Raw genomic sequence first — 27,257 nt, 5'->3', positions numbered from 1 at the left:
GCTTGTGCAGGCACTGGAGAATCCTCACAGCGTGCAGTGCACCAGATGTGAGGATTCACAAGTCTGCAGTCACATAGAGATACTGCAGATTTTTAGACTGTATGTTAGCTTACTGACCGAGCACTCCGCCCTCCACCAGGTGGTGATTTTAATTATAGCAAGTCCCTACTTACCCATAAATGCAGGCATTGCTGACAGAGGTGTCCACATTCACCCAGGAATTCAGACATCAGCCTTAGAGAGGTATTCACACAGTGTAGATACCCATCAGATTTGAGGCCTCCTTGACATTGGCTGGTGGGCAGATAATATTTGGCCAAATTTTATGCTAAGAGTCTCATATATTTTTTCTATAATTCTAAAGCTGTATTGCAATTCTAATTACATATATTCCACATTGACATGCCTTAGCAGGATAGAGTGCAACCATTCTTTGTATATTAGATTTTTAGACTTGTAGCATTAGGCAGGATAATACCTTTAAGATTAATCAAATATGCTAAAAAACAAATGAGTTTATTTGATTACTCTTGTGGCCAAGAGACTCAGGGCATTATTCCACCAACTGGTTTTACATGTCCCTAATTCCATTAGTGGTGGGTGACAGTATATGCTTGTCTGAGCTTTGCATTCTCACTCCAGCCAATCCAGTGCTGTCAATCACCAGTATCGGAGGTGGGGCATGCAAACCCAGGTAACAGAATGATGCCTTGAGCTTCTTGGCCATATAAATGAGGGCATTGAGCATTCTTATCACCATATTTCATTCATTTCATTAACCTTCAGCTTTTGTAGACTATAGTCAGGACATAGAAAACTAAAGGTGAGATTTTTAGAGGGGCTATATCCCCTGCAAGACTATGTTCTTTAGCTTATACTGTCAGTTTGGTCTCACAGATTCCATTTTAAGCCCCAATAATAAATCTGCCCAAAAGTTGTTTTCTAGGCCCCCTCTCTTGGTACATCCTACTTTTTTAAACTTTTGGTTGGGTTGGTACAAAAAATAAATGAATTGTTTGTGCAAGTTGCAACTTATTTGAGACTCGAAGAATCCAAGGTTTGAGACAGCTAAAGTATTTATGTTAATATATCTAAATAATGTCTCCCAATCATTGACTTAATGCATATTGGTAGTACTGAGATTGGTGGAACATTAAGCATCTTACTGATATTTGGTTGTTTTCTGACTTTTGTCTAACACTTAGGTATGTTCCTCATTTTAGTATAGTGTTCCAATTAAATGTAGTAGAAATTAATGAATGTAACAGAGTAAAACATTTACCTCGAAGTTATCAAGTGCTAAATGCATAAGCTGTTTTGGAATTGAGCGGGTGTAGGGGGAATATCTAGTTTTCCTCTTCTTTCCAGATTTAAGATTTATGATGCAGGATATATCCAGGTATGCAGTCTGTGTTTCCATTCTCCAGTCCAACATTACTGAAGATGCAGAAAAGCAATACTGAAATAATCCTCTGCAGCGAAGCCTTGCAGACATCTTGCTGATATAATCTAACATGCTAATGCTCTTACTGGCAAAAGTCTGGGGTTCATTCTAGAGTATAACACTGTGTACCAACCCCCAAATAATGGTCATATTGTCATGAAGCACCCATATTAGTACAAACTATAGCGCAAGTAGAACTGCACTTATATATTCTGTTCGGTTCCATGACAATTGTGTACAAGATAATTGTGTACGGACAATTGTGTACAGAAAATTGTGTACAGGCCAATTGTGTCCAAGGACAATTGTGTACAAGGACAATTGTGTACAGGGCAATCGCCTTGTACACAATTGTCATTGTACACAATTGGCCTGTACACAATTGTCTGTACACAATAGTCCGTACACAATTATCTTGTACACAATTGTCCTGTCACCATTCTGTTCAGCCATAACGTTTAAGCCACCATCCAATATTATGTTGGTTCCTCATGTGCTCCAAGACGTTAGCAGCAGATCCTTTAAGTCCTGTATGTGAGTTGGGGCCTACATGGATCTGACTTGTTTTCCCAGCGCAGATTCTCCGTTGGACTGAGATTGGAGGAATCTGGAGACCACCCACCATCCTTGATCAATTTTTTGCAATTGTTTCTGGTAGTATTATCTTGTTCGAAGATACCACTGCCATTAGGGTACTATGAATGAGTGTTTAGTTTCATCTAACTCGTTTTTCTCATCTTTCTGGTTACATCGGTGGCTTACAGCATTACAGAATTCTGTAGATAAGCCCCTAATGGCGGTGGCCGCATCTTATATGCCAAAAAAATAGGTGACAGATTCCCTTTAAGTAAAGAGGATGGATTGCCTGTTTGCATCATTTCAGAACGCCTAGCCTCATTTTAAGGCGGCTGTAGATTTGCTGGTCCTGTACTGTACTGTGTGTCCATAATTGAGCCCATGTTAGTCAATATGATTTCATTCCTTGGCTTAGTATAATCTTTCGAGCAGTTTATTGAATTGTAAATGCCTTAAGTCACTGAGAACCTATGAAACCTCAACTGAGAATGAGAGTAAGTGCATGAAGCCGCCTTGTATTAGATATAATTACAACATTTTCCTCTGCTGCAAAACTACTTAGGAGGAATATAGCACAGCGTATCAGATATGATTAGTGATGTATACCATTATGTATGCCGATCAATCATTATATCAAAGACGAGATAGCCCTCTAAGGCTAGGTTGGGTCATCAATATTAAATCAGTGGTGGTTAGACACCTGCATCCCCACCGATCAGGTATTATTAGTGCTGGTGTTGTCCGGATGTAGATATTGACCAGATCATGGCTCTATTTAATGTGTCGCAGCCGCTGCCGGTTACTGCAGATCAGCTCATAGTCTCATGAATTGGAGCTGATCTGCAGGACTCCCTCTCGAGCCAAAGCCATGTATGAGTAGGTTTCTCTTAGTACCCATTATTCCATGCTGTTGCTAGGAATAAGGCATTTACTCTGAATGGTTTCCCGTATATATGATGTTTAAAACGATAAGGAAAGAAAAAAAAATCCTACTTGGCTATTTACCACATGTATTTCTGCAGCTGGAAGGATAATGGTCCTGTTATTTCAGTCAGCTGAGTGTCATCCTGTGTCCCTTTTTTTCAGTTCCCAATTATAAATGAATGTCAAGCAATATGTGAATGGTTTGTTGCATAAAAATAGGACTCAACAATGGAGATCTGTTTTCAATAACTGGAATCTGGCATTCCTTGCACGCCAGCTTTTTTCCAAATGGTTTGCGGACGAGTGAAACAAATCCTTTATATGTAACAGATAAACATGAAACAGCATATTCTGGCAATTCTTTTGCTTAGTTAAGGAAAGACTTATTGGGTTGGTCGCTGTCACCAAGCAAGTGCAAGTGGGTTTTTAGAACAGCGCTTTATAGAGATGACCACTGTGTCCCCAATTATCGCTGTTGTTGTTAGAGGATTGTGCAATAAGTGTTCGATCTCCCATCAGCATCTTGACAAGATCCTGATACATTGTGGATTTTCCTTTAAGATTTTTATAGAAGAAAATCTGCAGTGTATTACGATATCTTACCAAATCTCATCCAAACTCTGTGTAAGGCCTCATTCACACATAAGTTTTTCTCGTACAAGAATCCAACGTTTCTTGCAAAATCTCAGAGACATTTCCAATTTTTGATCCGAGTGTCAGATCAAAATCGACAATACAAGTTTATGGGTTCTGTAACGCAGAGGTATCCACTCTGTGCAGTGATGAGACAGTGACCCAGGGAAAGTTCAAAATAAAGTCTCTTTTAATAAACAGTGTACTCACAAACCAGGAAAGTAAATCGGATCCTCCAGATCGCAGCCGGGAAAACAAAGACAGTCCGTAACTGTTGCCGTGGGCGACTGCACCGCCGTGTGCGCTAAGGGTGCCAGGCCTTTTGGCTCTGCTTGGCCCTCTGTTGCCTCATACAGGTAGGGTTCTGTAAAGCTTTCTGCTCTCCTTGCTTGCAAGACCAAACTGACACACTCAGCCCTCTGCTGCAGGGGTTTTTACAAACAAATGTGTGGCCGTAGGCCACATGGGAGACCTGGGGCCGGGGAAGGGAAGGAAATGGACCACCCCACTACCATCCTGTAGTCCATTTAAAAAATAAAAGCCCATGGCGGTTTTTTCTAAATCTGCCTTGGACAATAGCTTGGCCAAGGCTGACACTTACTTCTATTCTCCCTTGCCATAGTCACAGCTATGTCTGTGACTGCAATGCACTCCCCTGGCCTCCATATGCTTCTTTGCACATCCTGGGAGACACATAGCGACCCTCACATATAACACCAGTCACTGCCTCACAGTTCTTAAAAAAAAAAAAAAAAATGGATAGCACTGGGAAGCCATTTGTCATGGACTGCTGGATAGGAACAGATAATCTTTTTTTTGTTTGTTTGATTTCTTCAACTGAGAAAAACTGATGAAACTAACACAAAACGCTGATGGTAAAAAACTGACACTGACCAAACATTGATAAAACTGTGATAAAGAAAAAAAATGGATGAGACTTGGACCGATTTTCTCCTACGAGAAAATCAATGATGTGTGAATGAAGCCTTAACGAAGCACCATGTAATGTATGCTCACCTACTGCTGCTCTCTCCAGTGTCGGTCTTCTCTGCTTCTGTGTGATGTCACTGCTCAAGCAGTACTAGCTTGGGTCAGGACGAGACTTCATAGGCTTGTATTGTAAAAGAGACTTCCAGCTCACGCCTAAAGCATAGCGTAAACTGGCTCGTCGCAATGGCAGTGAAGTCATCACCGCTGGACACTCACACTACAGTACATGCACACATACACCCATTTAATGGATAAACAACTCGGGAATGCTTGTTTTAATGTTGTTCATGAAGAAATTGGCTCCTGATGAAGGATTGAAATATGCGAAACCTCCCTTCTTTCTTTACAATGCGTGAAGTGAAATCCACATCAAAATTCATGACAAATTGAGATGTAACTCAGGAAGATTTTGCTGCTTATTCATGTTTGATTTTTCTTTTCCACACTCAATTTATGCCCTATGAGGACATACCTGAATGACTGAGGGCAGTAAACCATGAAAAATAGTTTTTCTAAACCAGCATCCACTTTGGAGTGTGAAAGCCTGACCTAAAATGTTGTTGCTATACATGTAGCACTTGCTAACTGGACACGTATGTTACGAGGCATCAAGATATCTTCATGCAGAAAACTGTTGGCAAGACCATACCTGACTTGACATGTTCAATAACACGCGAATATGTCCACCAGTCCCATAGAAAGTGAATGAAGCGATGGGGCACGCATTTAACCTCTGCTCCATTCAGTTTCCATTTCTAGGATTAACCAGAATCCAAGTGATCAGCAAGTTATCACCAATCCTGTTTCTAATTTTCTGCATCATGCTATAGTTAAAATGTTGGGTGTTAGGTCAAAAAATGACATCTGTATGTCATTCTGCATCAGGTTCTCGGGGTACAAATATTAATTGACCCCCATAAAGACAGGTGGACAGCCTTAGAGCTATATTTAGTAGATATTCTGTAAATGTGGGATCCATTGTGGCCGATGTTGATGTATGTTTTGCTTCTTTTAGGTTGGTGGTTTGTAAGCACGGCAGAAGAGCAAGGTTGGGTTCCCGCCACTTATTTAGACTCTCAGAGTGGTACCAAAGATGATTCTGAAATTAACACTTCTAAATTGGGAGATGGTAAGTTATATACTTTGTATCTTACATATACAGTATATATACTTTTGATCAGATGTGATATGTTTATTGCACAAGGTGCCACTTTATTGTTCAGTGTCTGACACCTCGGCACGTTACCAGAATCTGTCCGTTTCACTGCTGAGGAAAATGAGTAACTAACTGAAGATTTATAACACCCTCGGAATTGGCAACATATGAGGTGGAGGTAGATTCAGTTTGTTTTAGGTTTTTGACACATGTAGCAATTTGTGCCACATGGCCGGGTGCCACACAGCTGTAACCTCATCCAGTTTACCACAAACTGAACTTCACCATAAAACAGTATTCAGTACGCTCCTGTGCTTCACCCAGCTGCAAAAAAAACAGCATCTTATAATTTAAAATGTTTTTTTTGGGGAATTAAAATATTGATGTCCTATCTTTAAAGGGATTTTCTACCTCAGGACAAATTTTTACCAAGCAGTCTGGCTTGCCAAATACTGACAGTATGTAATATGCACACTGTTAGGATTTGACCCGGATAGCCAGTTTGTGCAGTCACATGCTTGCAATCACGTGCCTGCTAGTTTCCCATCCACTTTTCTCAATAGAACATTGAGATCAAGCCAGTTGGCAAAGTATTCAGCAAGTTGTATTGATTGCTGAAAGTTTACTTTTGAGTGGAATACCACCATACACAGGAATATAGGCCCCCCCTTTCACAGCCTCTTTTTTCTCTTCCCCGAAAAAAGGATAAACAGGCCAGATTCTTCTCTTTCACAGCATCATCTGTCTTGGAGAGTCGGAGGACCCCAGAGATATTAGACTGTTGGAGAGCGCGACCAATTTTAGGCTAAAATGTATGGGGTCCTTTAGGATTGGTAATGAATATCAGATTAGTGAGGGTCCAACATCTGATTCCAGCACTTGGCCAAGTGTTGGTGGTTCATTTTTTACAATGCTCAGATGAACCTGTCACCATGTAAAACATCTTGTTCTGTTGGTTCCATTAAACAGACAACCTTTGTACATGAAGCCAATGTGCACTACCTCCTGGTTCAACAGTGATGGTGGCTGAAATATCTTAGCCTATTCCAGAATCACCGCCATAGTTCTGTTGCCAAAGCATTACTAGGGACTACTGACCATGGGACGCAATGTCTGTAGGTGGAATTTCCAACTGCAGCAGGAGAGCATGAACCATCTCTCCCTAGAGTCAGGGAGATTTGCTGGCTCTTCGAAGAGTCTGGGACATCTCCCCTTTTTCTAAGATTCTCCTGGAAATTTTGGGAAAATGGCAAAGATGAATACTTGCAGTGGACCCAAAGGGAGAAAGCTTGATAGGGTGCAGCTTCCTTCTTCCGTATTCTTCAGGCAAGAACTCTTTATATCGATGTGCTACCCAACAAAGAGAAATAGGACCTGCCCCTCTTTCTCCTCTGTTAAGAGGATTGAATGGCACCTTACAATTTCTGTTGATGGGAAAGATAACTGTTTGTGATTAAAAAATTATGCACATGGCCTGTGTAGTAAAACACTGGACACATTTCCAACCATGTCCATTCCTACTTCCTGTCTGACCTTGTCCAACCATGACCTGTCCTACTTCCTATCCGACACAGGTCCAACAAGGTCCATTCCTACTCTGCCAGAAAAAGATGTGTGACCTCATTTGAGTCCCCATTATTTGTTAGATTAGCTACCACTGGTCCGTAGCTAACAGAAATCTGATGACGACGAGTAATAAGTTTTGTGAAACCGTTGGCTCAGATTTGATGGAGAATGCAAATTTTACAGCTTCAAAGCAAAAACTGCTGTACAGTTTGGAAAGTAAGATGTAATAAATATTTTACTATGACTGAAAGATATTTCCTGCATTGCTAAAACCACAGCGGATAAGTGAAAGTGTTGAAAAATAGATTTTTGAGGACTGCAAGTGCATGGATTGTGTGGATAGCAGATGTATTATTTAAATGTTTGCATTTCTGTCTGAATACATTACATTCTATATTTTATTCATCACGAACTGCTAACTATACCCAAATGTCTCAAAAAAAATACGCCCTATTAGCTATCTTTCAAAAAACATGACAGAAGCTGAGAAAGTTGAGGGTAGGAGTGTGGGGATGTTTCTGAGTACTAAGCAATGCGCTCCCCCAACCCTGGTCATTTTTTTTTCAACTCTTGTGAAAGGCATGTACAGGTCAGTGGAAAGTCTGTAGCCTCTGCTTGGATAACCTGGCTGAGCACTTCTAACCCTTAATGAATTTACAATTTTTCATTCCTGGTTCTGTTTCTGTGTAAGGGTGAGGAGAAGCCCCTAGTGAGAGCAGAAGATTACCACCAATCACTTCCATCTCTGCAACCTGGCTAAGCAATTCTAACCCTTAATGAATTTACAGCCCCCAGACATATCACTACAATATTTCAGAGTTTCTGTTGACCTTTCTTGGCCCAAAATTTGAGCTTTGATGGAACAGTAGGTTTAAAGCTCTGAGTAAAACTTATAGGGAGCAGGATGCAATTTTCCTGGTTCTGTGTCTGTGTAACGGGAAGGCAAAGCCACTCCATGGACACTGCATATCTGAAGTTTTATTATTCAAAGGTGTAGGATATCTAAAGGACCCCATATACATGTGATGAAAGTCAACCAAAGCTGCCGATTTGAGCAGGATCGGGCAGCCATCTGATGCCTACCATCGAAATATTTGTCTGACAGCGTGTATGGTCAGCTTAGGGCTCTGCTCCCTTAAGGCCCCGTCACACTAAGCGATATCGCTAGCAATATCGCTATAACGTCACTGGTTTTGTGACGCAGCAGCGATATCGCTATGTGTGATACTTACCTCTGACCGCTCCCCCGCTGATTATCGCTGATCGTGCGAGAACGTCCTGGGCCGTTTCTCGTCGTCAGCTTCCTGCTGGGCTTCCTGCTGTGGAGACGAGCGACACGTGGATGCGGGCGAGAGGACGTCTTCATCGCCTCGTCTGACGGCTAAGTAGCGACCGCCGACCGCTGCTATGTCGCTGGTGAGATCTGCCTGTGTGGCAGCTCACTAGCGACCACTTAGCGATGCACCAGTGATCCTGACCGCGTCATATCGTTGTCGGGATCGCTGGTGCATCGCTAAGTGTGACGGGGCCTTTAGTCATGCTGTATCTGCACAAACATGCATTATTCTTTATCTTCCAAAACATTACAATTTGATGCAAATTCTCTTGAAGCCTTATGTTTTTAGATGTTTACTTCCAGAAATACATGAAAATTATTATTATTTTTAATATTATGACTTTTATTTGTGTAAAAGGAGTTAAAACGCAGTTTTGTCAAACTATTCTACAATTGTTTATTGTGTCTCATCATTTAAAAGTGCTGACCACTTTAATTTATTTTAATGTTGACAATGTCATAAAAAAAGATCTACATGCTGTATAAGTTTTATATATGCTTAGTATTATGGACGCATATAGCGAAGGCTTGTATTAGGTGCCAGTCGCACCCATACATGTAGTGCACCATGTTGGCTTATAGCCTATTAGATCAAGTGCGCTGTAAGTGCATCCCACAAGGACAAACACCCTATATCGCCCAACCAACATTACAGAGCCTGGCTACATCCTGCAAACATGGAAACATATATAAGGTATTAGTTGATATTTTGGTTAAATTACTCTAGCTTGCAACCTATGTGAAGGTCTTACTGCACCTCCAGTAGATCCTGTTGAATACTTCATTGGAATATCTGTACATTGCTGCCATACAAGTCATGATACGCAGGGCCCCTCAGTCGTCTTTTTTTCTAGACTAAATAATACTAATTTTGCTAATCTCTCTGGGTATTGTAGTTCCCCCATCCCCTTTATTAATTTTGTTGCCCTCCAAGTCACTCCATATCACAGGCAACCAAAATATGGACAGACATATGATGCCATGTATTCAGACATGCAAGTTGGACTTTTTATGGTTCTATGCAAAATCCTTTGTCTACCATTCATAGTACTGGTGTGTTATGTGACCGGTGGTCTTTGGACCCCCTATAGCTACAGCTACATCCATGTATTCATTCACAACTACAAGCAATGTATGGTATTTGTGGGACAGAACACATGTGCCATTACCAAAACTGTTTGTGACTTTTCTCTATAGTTTCCAGTAACACCCATTAAGTGTTGGTCATCTAATCATCTCTCATGTTAACCAGTTTCTATATTTTTTTTAACATTTTTTTTAATGGTTCATGTAATTTTGTTCCTTGATTTTATTCACATCCTTCCGTCATGTTTTTTTTTATATCTTTGTTTGTCTCCTCATGTTTACGTCCATCTACATTAGTCACTAAGAGGCGCAAGGCTCATCTACGGCGCTTGGACCGGCGTTGGACGCTGGGCGGCATAGTCAACAGGCAACAAAGCCGAGGTGAATGGAACATTTTCGAGTCTACTGGTTGTGCTTGTATATATTTACATAATCAGCTGTATATCAGGGGCCGTTCTTTCACGTGCATGCTGACGCTGTTTCTATTCTTGGCGAGAACTAACCATTTTATGCATTTTATGCATCCTTCCATGTCAGCTCTTCCTTATGTGTTTTTTCTATACTTTTTATGGCCTAAAGGGATATTCTCATCTTGTAAAGTGATTGCATACAGCTAAGATATTAGCCATAAGAAAACTTGTAAGGGAATGCAGTGGTAAATCAGCGCCACTGCCTCTTTATTCTCGTGATTGATGGGGAGTCACAACGATCTGATCCCCACGAACATAAATCAATGACATACCATCACTTTACAAGATGGGGAAACCCTTTATATTTATTATTCAGTGCCTAATGCATATCTATACTGTATAATATAGTAAATACATTGTAATATATATGAGTATATGTATGTGTATATATATATATATATATATATATATATATATATATATATATATATATATGTGTATATAATCGAACCTGGCTTAAAACATATTGTGTAATGAGGAGTTGCAATCATAATTCCGCAGGCTTCAGAGCAAAAATCTTAAAGCATCCCCAGCTGACTTAGGGTTTTGAAGTTTAGTCTTTATACAGGTAAAATTAAGTGACAACTAGCAGAATTATGAATACATGAGCTAGTAGGTTTGCATCATGCTTTAATGCAAATTATGTCTTTTTGGAATGAGACCTCCAAAATACAGGACATTTCTAATGTATATTGATATCCAAATTGATTTCAATATTAAGCTTGCAGAAAAATAAGAAATTACTATTCTCTTTGCCACAAACATTGCTTGCTCGCTGTACACGTGACACGGATTAGACTGTGAAGGGGTACTCTACTTCTCACAGTCGTCCGCCCAGCAGTAGCAATAGGCTAACAATGAACGACGTCCCATCAATCCACCACCTTAACTTACAGAACGTTAAAGGGTTTGTGCCAAGTTTGGAAGTTGTTCCTTATCCTAAAAATAGTGGCTAGCTTCCCTATTGCTCTAGGTCTGACCGGTGGGAGCCCCACTATGCTGAGATAGCGAAGCACAGAGCAAGCTATCACTGGCTGTCCAATAAAGAATGGATGAAGGGGATGTCTGCATGCATGACTTTTCCTTTATTCAGACAGGGTTCTTCAGAGTTCTTCAGGGGTTCGGTATAAGTTCCAGCAGTTGGAACCCCAGCAGGTTTAGGGTTATTCCTTATCTTGTAGAGAGAACTTCCAAACTCTGCACACAGCCTTTAAAAGATCTGCTGCTAACATTGTAGTACGATATACCACAAGCCACTTTTAGAGGTCTTCTAGTGTTCATGCCTTCATGGATCAGAGCTGTGTTGGTGTCTTGACTCATGGCCTATAAGTAGGTGATTTTATCTTTATGACTGATGGATTTGTTAAGTAATACCTATATATGATTGAATATTCCAACACGACGTATAGTGCAAAATGTAATACATGCAAGAAACCATCACAAACTACTACGGACCACATAAGGTTCCTATATGGATAATGAGCTCCAGTCTTCCTACAGTTTCCTTCTTTACACCCACATCCCAGTCATAGCAAACACACAGTTTCCTGATTAACAATTCATCACTCCCTTTTGTATTTTTTTTTTTTTTTTTTTAAATAAGAGCAATAAAAATATGAATAAAACCACAGGCTCCATCAGTGTAGAAATTCCGATCCCTCTGGGAAAGGCTTTTCTCAGTGCAGAGCATTGAGCAGGATAAGGGATATAAAGACTCGGAGAGATTGTTGACTGATGGAAAGTATTTGGGAATAAAGTCTAGCGGTGGTCTCGAGCACAACACAAGTTTTCTGTTAATACGTTAATAATATTCAGTATGAGGCCAAATTGTAGTTGTCTTTCAGCTCCATCTGCAGAACGTGTGGTCTGTGCATCTTTTATTAGGATGGCTCAGAAATGTGGCACCATGTTATTGACGTTGGAAAGTCTTAATATGAAATCTCTTGTACCTTTTACTGGCCTTTGGTTTGCGGACAAATATGAATCTTCTACACTAGCCTTGTTGATGATTTACTCAATCATCTCTTTGATATACTGTGTATATATATATATACTTTTAAGTCTTTGCAGCAACCCTCTGGCTATACATTTGTTATGTGTAGACGTCCTACCTCAGATCGGTCTTCCATTCTTCCTGCTTCCAAGGTGACCACCTCAGTAGGCTGAGGAGTGCAGTCATAAGTCTTGACTAGAGCTCCCCTGCCTTTTCTATTCCACAGCACAAGAAAATCAGGAAAGATATGGTTTGGACTTATCACCGCACTACTCTTGCCACTAGGGTGGCTTTCTTGGAAGCAAGAGAAAAGGATCTCCAATCTGCGAAGACACGGGAAGCACCAGATAGGGTGATTATACATCAGAAATGTATACTCACTTTTTGATCCTAGGTTGAAGGGTTGCATCAAGTGTCTTCATTACAGTACCGTGTGAACGCTACAGTGTATATGTAATATGTCATGACGCTAAGGGCACAGTCAGACAGCTGTATAACCTGGACGACTATCACATTGGCGTGCTTGTACTGGTCGGCGGCTCTTCTGATCAAATTGTGACAGCTGCATAGAAATACATGCTGTCACGTTCAGTCACGTTCAGGTCACGAGACCCACCGGTGAGTCTGAGCATTGTGATGCAATTGCTGTCCATGAATAACAGCCGTCTGACTGCGCCCGAATTAAGAAGAATTGGCCACCAAGTGATGGTTGGCTATTTGCCACAGTGGGAAACATGATTATATAGCTGATCTCTACTCAGTTTTTTGGGGAATGAGGCCCTGATTGGGGCCACATTGGGAACACCCAAATGGCTACAAAAGCAAAAAAACATTCTCTGTGTGTATGATCACTGGCATACATACTCCGATCAGTCTATAGTAGTTGACACCACTTGACTCTGAGACTGGAAAACCCTTAATAAAGTAACACTCGGGCTAAGGAGGTTGTATCTGAGGTTGAATCTCTAGTTATAACTAAGCTTCCAAATTTGCTTAAATATAGCTGATGGTTCCTTCTTGCCATTTTTCCCCTCTCTAGTTGGTTAAATTGGCTTATACTCCTGGGTTAAATCAGATCGCTATGTGGAACATAATAGTGTTCCTTCATTTTTAGAGTCCATAATTATAATCATTTGGAAATTCCATGCTATATTCTCAATGCACCACAAAAATAGCAGTAAAAAGTATGAGAATCCAAAGCCAATTTCATAAGAGCCTAAGTGTTTCCTAATGACGGATACCACATAGTGTTTGTTTATATACAGTTTCTTTGTTTACCTCCTTGGCTTTTATGATTTTTGTAATGGGTTTTTATGCAGATGTAAGCAAAATAATATTTTTTTAATAAATGATGTGCTTCCCAACAATGAATAACAACCATGGAATATGTTTGCCACATGCTGGACCTTCCAAGTATGTCCTTGATGCTGTTCCACACCAGTAATTGTTACATATTCTGTGGTCGTTCTATCACGAGTCGCCAGTCCAGTCTTGCCATCCGTATTTCACAGAAATGTCAGTTGCTCTTGAGCACATTACTGACAATGTCCCCATTACTAGAGCTATGGAAATAATATATACTGTAATCACATAATTCTACAAATTACAACCATATGCCTGCAGCACGACGGTGAATAAACACATGCTTGACGTAAACCAACAGCACCACTGTTTTTAAGGGAATTTCTGAGATTAGAATACAGGGTCTACTTTTTTTTGCATAAGCATATTGCTTGTTTGGAGAGGAGGAGGAATTGAACTCTAGCACCTCCTATTGCAGGTAGCAATATCGACCCTTTAATGAGCTTTGTCACATGATAGGATAAAAGTCAAATTAGAATCTCAGTTTGCAGACACGTGTTTTGGGGTATATTTCCTCTTCAATGCAAAGCATGAGATCTGATTTGGCTGCATGAGAGGCCTCTGACTGGGGTCTAAGGGGTAATATTTCTCCTTATGGAGAGTGACATGTCTGACATGCTAGTGTTAGGAGACTTAGAGGCCATGCAATTCTTCACTAAAAAATTAAGGGTTGCTATTTACTATAATTGGCACCAGAGTTCAAATCCCCTTCCTCTGTGAAGAGGCAATCTGGATATTTAAATTCCTAGACGAGCATTGCATGGCCTATAAGTCTCCTTAAATTTACATGTCAGGCATGTCACTCTCCACAATGAGAGACATTACTCCATAGAAGGTGGTGGGCTGTGACATCTCCTATTTTGGTTAGTGGATCCTTTGTCGTCTAGTGTATATAGAGGCAAAGGCACTTAAATCCTGACTTTGATAATAGTGAGACTGGGGAAAAATCTTTTGTTCACAACAAGAAGTATGAGTCTAGTATAAGGCTTAGTGACCTGTGGGAAAATTGTAGGATTTCAGATTTTTTATTTGTATTATAAGAGAGTGATATAAGTAATATTAAAAAAAGATGCATTATAAAATAAATATAACACAATAATCTGACTTAAACAGTGGGTAATTTTTTAATGACACATTTCCTTTTAAATGTGTTTTCCCATAATCTTAAATCAATGGGGGTCTTATACCCTGCACCTCAGCCAATCAGCTATCGCCTCTGACGGCTGTCAGAAGTAAGCAATGAATGGAGCAGAACCCCACCACAACTCTTGTTAAAAAAAGCATAAATTCTGATCTGCAGCAGCCACTAATCAGCGTGACGGAGTTGCGGACTTCTACTCTGTGCGTTGTTTATATTTGGCCATGGTAAAGAAATAATAGTGGATGACTCCAGAGGACCCCTGAGGACTCTTGATGACTCCTGAGGATCCCCTGTCCTCCATAAAAAGAGCTGGGAAGTTGGATGCATCTAAAACTGCAGTTGTATATTAGGCAAAACGTCCTTATTCTCAGCATGGCATATAGTTTTTTGCATACATACAACTATACGAATAATCTTTCTGGTTTTGAAACCATAAAACTAAGCTCTGTGTAAACGTTATATTTCCCAGCTTAAAACATAAGATTTTGCTTTTGTGACTATTTTCTCATGGTGGAGCATTGAGTTACAGCCAGTCAGTTCTATCAATTAGGGCTTAGAGGGTCTGCAATAGCCAAATACATTTTGTTCTATGCAATTGCATAAACATTTCAGTCTCATTCAACCACAGGGACATTTTGAACCTCTTGAGTAATCTAGTTAATGAATACTTTCAACAAGTGGCATATAAAGGAGGAATATACAATATTTCATTTTTTTTCTGTTACGGTGGTCACAAATAGAGATGAGTGAATATTTCAATATTTGGTTCGGCTCACGATCGCCGAATTTTTAATATTCACTGATTTAATCCTCGATTAATTCACCGAAAATAACTGAACATACACAGCACAAAAGCCGGTGTTTCTCAAGCTGTGCGACAGCATGGAAATCACCGGCGTAGTGCTTCTGATCAGCGGTGAAATCATCCCCATCCCCACTGGTCAGAGAGACGCAGTTCTTGCGCTGTCAGAAGATTATTAAAGGAGTCTGTGTCATTTTTTCAATCAAAGGACTTTATTCTTGGTGTGTGTGTTTTTGTACAATGTGACTATGGGGTTAGTAAAAGGGGCATCTTATTGACGCCTCTCCATTACTATCCTTGGGGCTTGATGTCACCTGACAGTACAAAGATGACATCAAGAACTGATGTTTTTAGCCTGGGTGAAGTATCCATGGCCCCTTCTTTGGCTATTAATATCAGCCTGCAGCTGTCTGCATAGCCTTTGCTGGTTGTTAATTATAGGGGGACCATACGTCTTTTTTTTAGGGTCCCCCATTTTAATAGCCAGCAAAGGCTAAGTATACAGCTGTGAGCTGATATTAATTGCTTGGGAATCTCCACGGGTATTAACCCCTTCCCAGGCTATAAACATCGGCCACCAGCCATCGGCTTTCTCTCTGCTGGTTACGAAAATTATGCGGGAACCCATGCCTTTTTTTTTCAGAAAAATAATCTTTTAATAATTAAATACATGTACAGTAAGCTGCGCACATTGTGCTAATTGCATTTGTCACTGACATCTATATATCTATCTATTCTATATATATTTACTATATGTAATCCATCTCTTCTATCCTGTCAGCTCCTGCTGTGATTTCACAATACCGCGGCTGCTGAATTGCTGGCTTTTCTTCTATCTTTGTAATATATATATGTATATATATATATATACATGAATATATATATATATATGTATGTGTTTGTGTGTGTCACTGACATCTATATATCTATCTATTCTATGTGTATATATCTATTCTATTCTAACCTGTCACGCTGTGATTTTACAGAACGCAGCACATGAATTACCGGCTTTTATTCTATCTTTTACCGAATGGTACCGGCTTTTTCCGATTTTAAGAAAAATGCTCGGGTTACCGATCACAAATCCGAATGTACCATAGTCGTGCCGAATTTATGTTTGACGATTGTTTTTTGAACACATTTGCTCATCAATAGTCACAAATACATAGATTAAGGGCTCACTCGGATGAGTGCTAGCCAATGTTTTATCAGATAGCACTCGGACCAGTGTTATACTATGGGGCAGTGCTGATCAGCATTTTTTTCTCATACCAATTCAACATGAGAAAAAAAAATTGCAGCAAATTTGCAGCACGAATTGTATAGTATGTACCCATTCAAGTCTATGGGTGAGTGGAAATCATCGGACTGCAGTTCCATTACCGTGGTCTTACAGATTACAGAATGGAGAAGATGGAGAAATTTTGTTCTCTGTCTTCTAACAGTGTGCTCCGATTATCTCATCCGGATCACACACTTTGCTGTCACTCAGATCAAACTCTGATCAGAGTTTGATCGTAGTGTTATTAACATAATTGATCCAATTCTCTCGCATAAGAGAATCTATGCTCTTGTGACCATGGACACTGCAGGATTTTTATGAATGAACATTCATAGGAATGCCGATCACCCGATGAGTGAGCAAACCGCATATTCATCGAGTGAAATTATCTTTTGATCATCCTTCTTAAGGGGGCTTTACACATAGCGATATCGCTAGCAATATCGCTAAAGCGTCACCGATTTTGTGACGCAGCAGCGATATTGCTAGCGATATCGCTACATGTGATACTTACCTCCGACCGGCTCCCCCGCTGGCTATCGCTGATCGCGCGAGATCGGCCTTGTCCCTTTCTCGTCGTTGGCTTCCTGCTGGCGCCGACAAGCGAGCCATGGATGCGGGCGGGAGGACATCTTCTTCACCGCGTCTGAAAGGTAAGAGCGACCCCTGACCGCTGCTGCATCGCTAGTGAGACCTGCCTGTTTGGCAGCTCACTAGCGACCATTTAGCAATGCACCAGCGATCCTGACCGGGTCATATCGTGGTCGGGATCGCTGGTGCATCGCTAAATGTAAAGGGGCCTTTAGACAGTATGATGGCCTGCTTATCAGTCACTGTGCTGCCGAGAACAGTGGGCGCTTCGGCACACACTATGATCTACCACTTGTTGCTCTGTGTGCATATTATTATGCAGTCTGCTTGTCTAAACAAGCTATTAAATGGCCGATGATCATATAAATGACATAATGCACATAGACCTTAAAGGGCCTGTCACACTAAGCGATATCGCTAGCAATATCGCTATAACGTCACTGGCTTTTGTGACGTAGCAGCGATATTGCTAGTGATATCGCTATGTGTGATACTTACCTCCAACCGCTCCCCCGCTGGTTATCGCTGATCGCGCGAGAACATCCTGGACCGTTTCTCGTCGTCAGCTTCCTGTGGCGCCAACGAGCGACGCGTGGACGCGGCGGGACGACGTCAGGATCGCCTCGTCTGACAGGTAAGTTGCGACCCCCGACCGCTGCGATGTATCTGGTGAGATCTGCCTGTGTGGCAGCTCACTAGCGACCACTTAGCGATGCACCAGCAATCCTGACTGCGTCATATCACTGGTGCATCGCTAAGTGTGACAGTACCTTTAAGGTACATTGATGATGCACAATTATCAGGATCGTTTGTTTCCCAGTAATTGTGTAGTGTAAACAGGTCAATGGTTCCGCACTAACAAGCTAATCGCTTGTTTTCCCTGTGATAAGATATTTTGGTTTTACTAAAAGATCATCGTTCTCAACAGCGCATTGTCCTGTGTAAACAGGACATGCAGCCCAGAATTATGGCTGCCTATGAGCACACATCGATCTATTAGTCATCTTTCAGTGCACAAACAGGCTATTAAATAAATACTGATCAGCAGACACGTAGCTCTTCGGCCTGTTGCATACTCTGCTTTAGTTAAAGGGTGGAAAGCAAGTAGGTGGGAAGTTGCATTTAGACGGGGCACACTAATATGAAAATGTCAAGAAACAATAGTTTGCTCACTAAACCTATTACCCATATTAGTTTGATTGTTGATGTGTCTATGACCACCTTACATAGAGCAGGAATCCCTTCACAACAACAACAAAAAATACATTTATAATTGTTTTTATCCTTTTTTACTTTGCTTGTTAACCTTTTAGCTTTTGCACAATGTTGTCAAATTTCCCTTTCTGCTTTTTTTGGCTCGGTATATCTGGTCCATGCTTGCCCTGCACTCTTGCTGATCCATTGCTTATGTTGTTTTGGATAACTACAAGCTGTTTACATTTATTCTGTGTAAATCCTTTTAGTTTCTGCATACTCTTTATTAAGATAAATTGCAACAAGTAAACCCATAATAAAACCATCCCAGGAAGAGAATACAAGGTCAATTAAAAAGCAGCCCGTTTTTAATGTCCCTGTATGTGCAACACAATTTTTTATTTATTTTTTTTTTTGGGGGGGGGGGGGGGGTTAATGCAATCATCAAGTAGTATATTTGATGTAAGAAAATAAACTAGAGGTAGATGAAAAAACGCCAAAGTTCGTTCTTTAGATATGTTAGCTGATTGAGAATCTGGCGTTGTATGATGGTACATAACATTTCTGAAGGGAGTAAAAAAAGCTTAAAGTGTAACTACATTTTTTACCACTATTATTTTATGTTTGAGTGCCCATTTAAGTGCAAGTATACTGGCCCTGAGACCCCCACTCATTGATCCCCTTTACCTATCCAAAAGGTGCACTGCTTATAGGGGTTATTTGGCCTTAGGCTACGAGTCTGAAGTCACTCTATGTGACTGCAGACGTGATTATTCTCAACTTGCTAACTGCGTGCTTTGAGGATTCTCCGGTGCCAGCACTGGGAGCGGTCGGTCATGTGTCCGCAAGTATGCCATTTGCATATTTCCAGCCACATTCCGACTAGACTTTGTCTGGCATCGCTCAATACACTTGCATTGAGATGATAAGCCCATCTAGTTGACATGTGACTACATGTATGCAAATCACATACTTGTGCCCTCGGCGCCGGCATTGGAGAATCCTCACAGCAGGCAGTGCACGTGATGCGAGGGTTCAGAAGTTTGCAGTCACATAGTCAATACAAAAAAAGGCTTTACAATCCATTAAGCTGCCTATACAAATAAGATAAAAGTCTACTAATATATGGTTCATTGTTTTACTGTTCAGCCAAACATCAGACTACTGTCTTACAAAAATGGCAAGGTTCCAGGTTGGATTTTTTTCCTCTACACATTTATGCCATGAATGTGGCTTTTGCACATATCTTTTCTGTAGTTTGATATTTTTGTAGTTCCCAGATCTGTCAGTGTTTAATGCGGCATGTTGATGGCCAGATCTTTTGTTCGAAAGTTCCAAAGTGCGACTGTCCTACTGCTATATGGCGAGTTTTAATATTAAGCTTAGACAAATTGTACCTGTCATATTAATCACATGGAAGAGATGATGCTCTTTGCCTATCTGTGGCGACTCAGCCCTTTTTTGTATTCTAATAGACAAGTATAATGGTCTTATCACTGGGTGCCCCACTAGATTGAGGCCCTGGTAATCATTTCTGATCTTGGCAGTAAATGTTCAGATTCTCTGCACTGCCTCCACAGGAGAAATGGGTCATTACATAGTTAGCTCCCATTGAAATAGATGTCCATGGAACACATGAATTTGAAAGGTCCTCCAGAGAGACAAATACTTTTTAAAGATTCTCTGGGCTCAAGGTTATACAAAGTTTATACAACGTGAAGACCGTTTTCAGCACATTACACAATAATTAGCCCTACTGGTCTCTTATCTTAAACAAGTTGCTAATCTGATTTTTTTGCCATTAGAAGAAAAATATGTCACCATACAACCCTACACAAGCCAAGGAAAAGACGAGATTGGATTTGAGAAAGGTGTCACAGTGGAGGTCATCCAAAAGAACCTCGAGGGCTGGTGGTACATAAGGTAAGAGAAGTCAAGAAGTAAAGCAAAATGGCTCCCCTACTAAAGACGTTGACAATTGTGTATTTGTGGTAATTGAGCGTCTGCAATTTATTATCCTTCCCATTAACTTTTTACAAGATGCATTCTTCTCTATAGCAGAGGGCTAATTGCCGAGTTTACAATATCTGGTTGTGTACTGTATATTGTCTGTCCCTGACTATGGGGGGTGGGAGTCAGTGAACCAAAACATAGCAGAAACCAGAAAGCCTAAGTGCATCAAGAGAGAAAACATTTATAGAAGACTGGCACGGATTGTGAAACTTTACATGGTGGATCCAAGAAGATGTTTGTAGTACCTGTAATCCTCCTGCCCCAGCACTGTGTATATAAATGCTGCCATACTCTGCTCCAGTGGATGATGAAATAGTAAATGTTTATATGTTCTAAATATATTATCCAGAGACAGCAGTATGGTGGGGGGTTTGTGCCTGTCCTCCAGTGGTGTACAGGTTATCTACTCGACTTGTGGCTTTGCTGCTGGATATACAGTACAATGACTGTCGTTAAGCATCTAATGATCCAGGATTTCTTTTGGTTTGAGATGTTTCCAAGATAATCCTAACCCCAAAAGTTACATGTAAATGCTAAAAAAGTAATTATCAAGATTGGCGATTCTCTCTCCGGTCTTGATGACGGGGGCGTTTTGGAGATTACGGCACACCTCTTCATGAATTAGGCAAGATGTGCAGTGGCGTGTGCGTTGTTATGTGCGCCTCGCCACAAATCTTACTCCAGCCTTTGCCACAACTTATCACGCCCCCCATCTCAAAGTGGGCTTAGCTGGGGCGAGAATGGCATGGAAATGCCAGAAGTTGAACATTTTTTCCGCAACCTTGGGTTGCGCAAAAAAATTGCAACTTTTCAAATAAATCTGGTGAAAAAAACTTTACTGAATGGCCCCAATGTTTCCAAAAGAGTTTTCCCACAATTGCAACTTCTCACCCATCCACAGGTAAAAAGTGTCTGATCTCTGAGGGACCCACCTGATTACAAGAATGGGGCTCTCAGCACTGGGCTACCTCTGCTAATCCCATACACTTTGACTGGTTCCTATGTGCACATTGTTGACTACCACTGCATTGAACCGAGGGCTCAGGACTTTCCTTCTTTTGGTAGGGTTCAATTGCAGGACTTCCAAGGATGAGACAGTTATTTCCTCTCCTGTTGTGATTGTGGGACAATCCCCTCAAAGGGGTTCTCTGGTCCAAATCAATAAGTGTGTGACTGAAGACTTCTGAATCCTCCCAGCGCACACACTGTGCACTATGAGGATTCACTGGTTTCTGAGCCAGGACCGGAGAGTTTGTATGCGTTACAGACCCCCGGTCAGAGCCCGTCTAGCGGGCGCGGACTCGCTATCCATACATTTTGTATGGGTGGGCTCTGGCCGGGAGTAGGTATAAAGCAAACATACCCTTTAGTGCCAGATTAGAAATCGGCTAATCCCATGCACACGCTGTAAGTCTGCAGTCAAACAGAGTGAAGGCAAAAATTATTAATTTGGACCGGACAACCCCTTTAAGCAACTATAAGACTCGTTTGGAAGCACTGGAGACTACTTGGAGGGGATTATCTTGTCATTTAGTGTCAGGAGCACAATGCTCACGGCACCCAGGGTCCTGCTTGCTTCGGAACGGTGTGCTCCTGATAATTAATACTTTGGACCAGCTGCATTGTTGAGTTGCAGGCTCGAGCTGTGTGCTGCTTTGCCTCTGCAGCATTAGCGGAGTGAAGCTGGATGAATTCAGCAAACCGTCTAGCTTTAGAGCAATTTTATAGACTTTACATTAAAGGGAGTCTGTCACCCCATTTTTAGACAGCTGCCGGCACCGCCATCAGGGACTTATCTACAGCATTCTGTAATGCTGTAGATAAGCCCCTGATGGCGGTGCCTGCAGCTGATAGTCAAAAAATGGGGTGACAGATTCCCTTTAAAGAGTTTGCCCTCCTTGCCTAGGAAACCGGCCACCTCTAATAGACTGCAAAGGTAGCCAGTAACCTTGGCAACAAGATGTAGACTGTAGAATTGAAATTACCTCCATTCTTGAGAACAAACAGGATTCTTAACTTGATGTAAATTTCAAAAGTTGATTTTTTTTTTGCAAACATTTTGCGATTTTAGCTATTTGTGATGTAGAGACAGCCCCTCTAACTTCCTAACTTCCTTAGAAGTTGGAATTCTGAAAGTCACATTATTTTAAACTGGGATTTAGGCTATGTGCCCACGTAGCGTTTTAAACCGGACACTCAAAACCGGACTCCTTCCCAGAAAACGCGCATTTTTTTCCGAGTGATTTTACCGCGATTATGTTCGCGATTTTCGCGTGCGAAATTCAAGCACTTTCCAAGCGATTTGAAGCATCGCTTGGAAAGTGATTGACAGGTTGGTCACACTCGTCAAACATAGTGTTTGACGAGTGTGACCAGCTTTTTACTATTAAGGCCGCCTATGCGGCATCAATAGTAAAAGATAGAATGCTAAAAAATAAAAAATCGGGGTATATTTACCTTCTGATGTCCCGCACAGCCTCAGCGACGCTCCCGTTCCCAGCGATGCCTTGCGAGACCTGTGATGACGTTGGTCTCGCGCTGCTATAGTGATCTCATGAGACCGCTAGAGTAACGCGAGACTACGTCATCACAGGTCCTTGCCGCAAGGCATTACTGGGAACGCTGAGGCCCGGGATGGCTGCGCCTGACGCCGGAAGGTAAATATACCCCGATTTTTTATTTTTTATTCTTTTTACAGGGGTATGGTACCCAGGGCCTGGAGGACAGTCTCCTCTCCTCCACACCGTGGGTACCAACTGCACATGAGATGCTTAACTTCCCGCATGGTGGGCATAGCCACATGCGGGAAGTAAGCGATTCTCATGCATTCCTATGGGTGCAGAATCGCGGCAATTCTTTGCGATTCAGCAAAAAGAATGAGCATGCTGCGTTTTTTTCCGTGATGCGATTCCGCCGCGGAAAAAAGCGCAGCATTAGCACAGCATGTGCGGAATGCCATAGGAATGCATGGGGGGGCGTTCTGTACGAGTTTTTTTGTTTTCGCAGCGTTTTCGCGCCGAAAATCGCGGCAAAAACGCTTAAAAATCGCATCTTGGGCACACAGCCTAAATATGTATCAAGCTAACATTCCTGCACGTGTTGATCCCCGTTTCCTGCCTTTTTCACTGTGTTTCCCTCTGGATTTATTCCCAAGCTGGAGAGCAGATGTTGGAAGCTGGTCTTCCCAGGCACACTTTCACTCTTTATTTTCGGCCATTCCTTTGATAGTCGTTAATTGGAATAATATTGGAATTAACAAATTACACACATATGCTGGTTTACAGTCTTTAATTCATTTTCCACACAAAAATCACACAAACTACAAGACCTTTGTCATAAAGTAGTTCATTCAGTTTTCTTATTGAAAATATATTTATTACATTTTAGGTACCAAGGTATAGAGGGCTGGGCTCCTGCATCCTATCTGAAGAAGGCCAAAGATGACCTACCAAGTCGAAAGAAAAATCTCGCCGGGCCTGTGGAGATCATAGGAAATATCATGGAGATAAGTAATCTCCTGAACAAGAAATCCAACGAAAAGGAAGGCCAGGCCTGGAATGAAGCTGAGGAGCCCCATATTAGCAAGAAAGAAATTAGTCTGCCAATTCTCTGTAATGACTCCAATGGCAACTCAATGATGGCATCTGAGAAACCAACACCCAAAGTCACCCCAGGGTCTCCGGCAGTGGCAAGAATAGCTCCTCAGAGATCTGAAATTAGTAAGTGGGAAATGCCCTCTACATCATAACACGCTTTCGTTTCCATAAAGCTTAGTCTTGACTAACTTAGTTTAAAAAATGTTCAGGTCACTGCCTCCCAACTAGGACACCACACTCTTCTTCTGCTGCTGTCATTGTTACAGTACCCACGAGGGTTGCCAACCGTCTAGAAATTCCTGGACAGTCCCTAGAAATAAGGCACATTTTTCGCCTGTCAATAAAAAAAAAAATTGAAGCGTCCGTGATTTTTTTGAAGCTGATGATACTCATAAAAATTATTAAGATTGTGAGGGCTCACTCACACCAGTGTATGATATGGCCGAGTGCTACCCAGTGTTTTATCAGATAGCACAAGGGGCAAGTGCAGATCTGTAAGTATTTTACCAAGCAGATTTGGCATGGCAGCAAGACTTGGCAGACACGCACCCATACAAGATTAAAGTGAGACATCACACTGCACTTGGATGTCATCCGAGTGCTGTCCGATTACCGCATACGCTGGCAATGGAGGATTACTTTCTCTGTCTCCTCAACACCTGTGCTGGGATTCTCTCATGCTAGAGGATCGGAGCACAATGAACTGACACTTGGTACAAACTCTGAGAAAGTTTGAGCCAGGTGTCATTTGCATAATCAGCCCAATTCTCTCACATGAGAAAATCTACACCAGTGTGACCCCAGCCTAATTATCAGCATTTTATTGTGGCGTTAACCACAGTCATCAATGAGATTATCGTGGCCATATTTCCTACGGCTGTGTGAGAAAATGAAAGACACAATCTGCTCTGCCCTAGCACATGTGAGAAGGTAGAGGGGGCAGCTAGAAGGAACAGATATTCTGAGCATACAGTGGAAAAGAGAGATCCCGCCCTCTCAGCACAGTTACAGAGAGAAAGTTAGCACATAACCACCCACCACTGTGGTTTCTTTTAAAATGCATTTTTATTACGCCTTTTTTGGTAGCAAGTTTTGTGGTATGTTACACATTTGAAATCTTGTGATACAGTTTGTGTGATTTAATAACGTTTTTTTCTTAAATATGCTAGACAGATTGACCCATGGTTCCTCATCCCTATCCTGGTATGCATGGCTCGTTATCCCTATCCTGGTATACATGGTCCCCTCATCCCTATCCTGGTATGCGTGGTCCCCTCATCCCTATCCTGGTATGCATGGCCCCCTCATCCCCATCCTGGTATGCATGGCCCCCTCATCCCTATCCTGGTATGCATTGCCCTCTCATCCCCATCCTGGTATACATGGCCCCCTCATCCCTATCCTGGTATGCATTGCCCTCTCATCCCCATCCTGGTATACATGGCCCCCTCATCCCTATCCTGGTAGGCATTGCCCTCTCATCCCCATCCTGGTATACATGGCCCCCTCATCCCTATCCTGGTAGGCATTGCCCCCTCATTCCTATCCTGGTATACATTGCCCCCTCATCCCCATCCTGGTATGCATGGCCCCCTCATCCCTATCCTGGTATGCATTGCCCTCTCATCCCCATCCTGGTATGCATTGCCCCCTCATCCCCATTCTGGTAGGCATGGCCCCCTCATCCCTATCCTGGTAGGCATTGCCCCCTCATCCCTATCCTGGTATACATTGCCCCCTCATCCCTATCCTGGTATGAATGGCCCCCTCATCCCTATCCTGGTAGGCATGGCCCCCTCATCCCTATCCTGGTAGGCATTGCCCCCTCATCCCTATCCTGGTATACATTGCCCCCTCATCCCTATCCTGGTATGCTTGGCCCCCTCATCCCTATCCTGGTAGGCATTGCCCCCTCATCTATATCCTGGTATGCATGGTCCCCTCATCCCCATCCTGGTATGCATGGCCTTATCATACCTATCATGGTATGCATGGCCCCCTCATCCCCATCCTGGTAGGCATGGCCACCTCATCCCTATCCTGGTATGCATGGCCCCTCATCCCTATCCTGGTATACATGGCCCCCTCATCCCCATCCTGGTATACATGGCTCCCTCATTCCTATACTGGTATACATGGTCCCCTCATTCCCATCCTGGTATACATGGCCCCCTCATCCCCATCCTGGTATACATGGCATGGTCCCCTCATCCCCATCCTGGTATGCATGGCCCCCTCATTCCTATACTGGTATACATGGCCCCCTCATCCCCATCCTGGTATGCATGGCCCCCTCATTCCTGTACTGGTATGCATGGTCCCCTCATCCCCATCCTGGTATACATGGCCCCCTCATCCCCATCCTGGTATACATGGCCTCCTCATCCCTATCCTGGTATGCATGGCCCCCTCATTCCTATACTGGTATATGCATGGCCCCCTCATCCCCATCCTGGTATGCATGGTCCCCTCATCCCCATCCTGGTATACATGGCCCCCTCATCCCCATCCAGGTATACATGGCCTCCTCATCCCTATCCTGGTATGCATGGTCCCCTCATCCTGGTATGCATGGTCCCCTCATCCCTATCCTGGTATGCATGGTCTCCTCATCCCTATCCTTGTATGCATGGTCCCCTCATCCCCATCCTGATATGCATGACCCCCTCATCCCTATCTTTGTATGTATGGCCCCCAAGCATAAAAAAAATTAACCATCCTACTTACCGTCCCTGCGCTCCCTCGCAGCATCTTGTTATGGTGTCAGCAGCGGCGACCAGGCAATCATGTGTCCCTGTTCATTAAGGAAATGAATATTCACTGCGCTCCACACCTATGGGAGTGGAGAGAGGTGAATATCCATTGCTCTTAAGTAGCGGGGACACATGATCGCCAGGCCGCTGCTGGAAGCCGGCGGCTGCGGCTGACACTGTGCACACTATTACGGAGAAATGAATATTCACTGCCAGCACAGTGAATATTCATTTCTCTTTTGTAGCGGGCACAGGAGTTAGCCGCAGCAGCCGCCTCCTGCCTTCTGTGACCTGCTGCTCCACCGCTGCCACTCCCCCCGTTGTCTTCAGGGACAATGACTAAAGTATA

The 27,257-nt window shown here is 42.3% G+C and overlaps 1 protein-coding gene across 5 annotated transcripts in view; it reads left to right on the top strand.

Annotated features, from left to right (window-relative positions):
- Positions 1–27,257, top strand: part of SH3PXD2A (SH3 and PX domains 2A) — a 378,257-nt gene that overhangs the window by 338,246 nt on the left and 12,754 nt on the right. For 3 of the 5 annotated variants that reach the window (XM_073546581.1, XM_073546580.1, XM_073546584.1), the window contains 4 exons: positions 5,583–5,696; positions 10,009–10,092; positions 20,352–20,469; positions 23,947–24,278. In XM_073546581.1, the coding sequence (XP_073402682.1) occupies positions 5,583–5,696; positions 10,009–10,092; positions 20,352–20,469; positions 23,947–24,278 (648 nt within the window). The remainder of the gene's footprint in view (positions 1–5,582; positions 5,697–10,008; positions 10,093–20,351; positions 20,470–23,946; positions 24,279–27,257) is intronic. The other 2 variants (XM_073546582.1, XM_073546585.1) reach the window with 1 other exon arrangement.

The sequence above is a fragment of the Dendrobates tinctorius genome, unplaced genomic scaffold (genome assembly GCF_039654945.1).
Source record: "Dendrobates tinctorius isolate UK_male_01 unplaced genomic scaffold, ASM3965494v1 ptg000149l, whole genome shotgun sequence".
Taxonomy (NCBI): domain Eukaryota; kingdom Metazoa; phylum Chordata; class Amphibia; order Anura; family Dendrobatidae; genus Dendrobates; species Dendrobates tinctorius.
The sequence above is the reverse complement of the archived record's forward strand: the minus strand, read 5'-3'. Positions and strand labels throughout refer to the sequence as shown.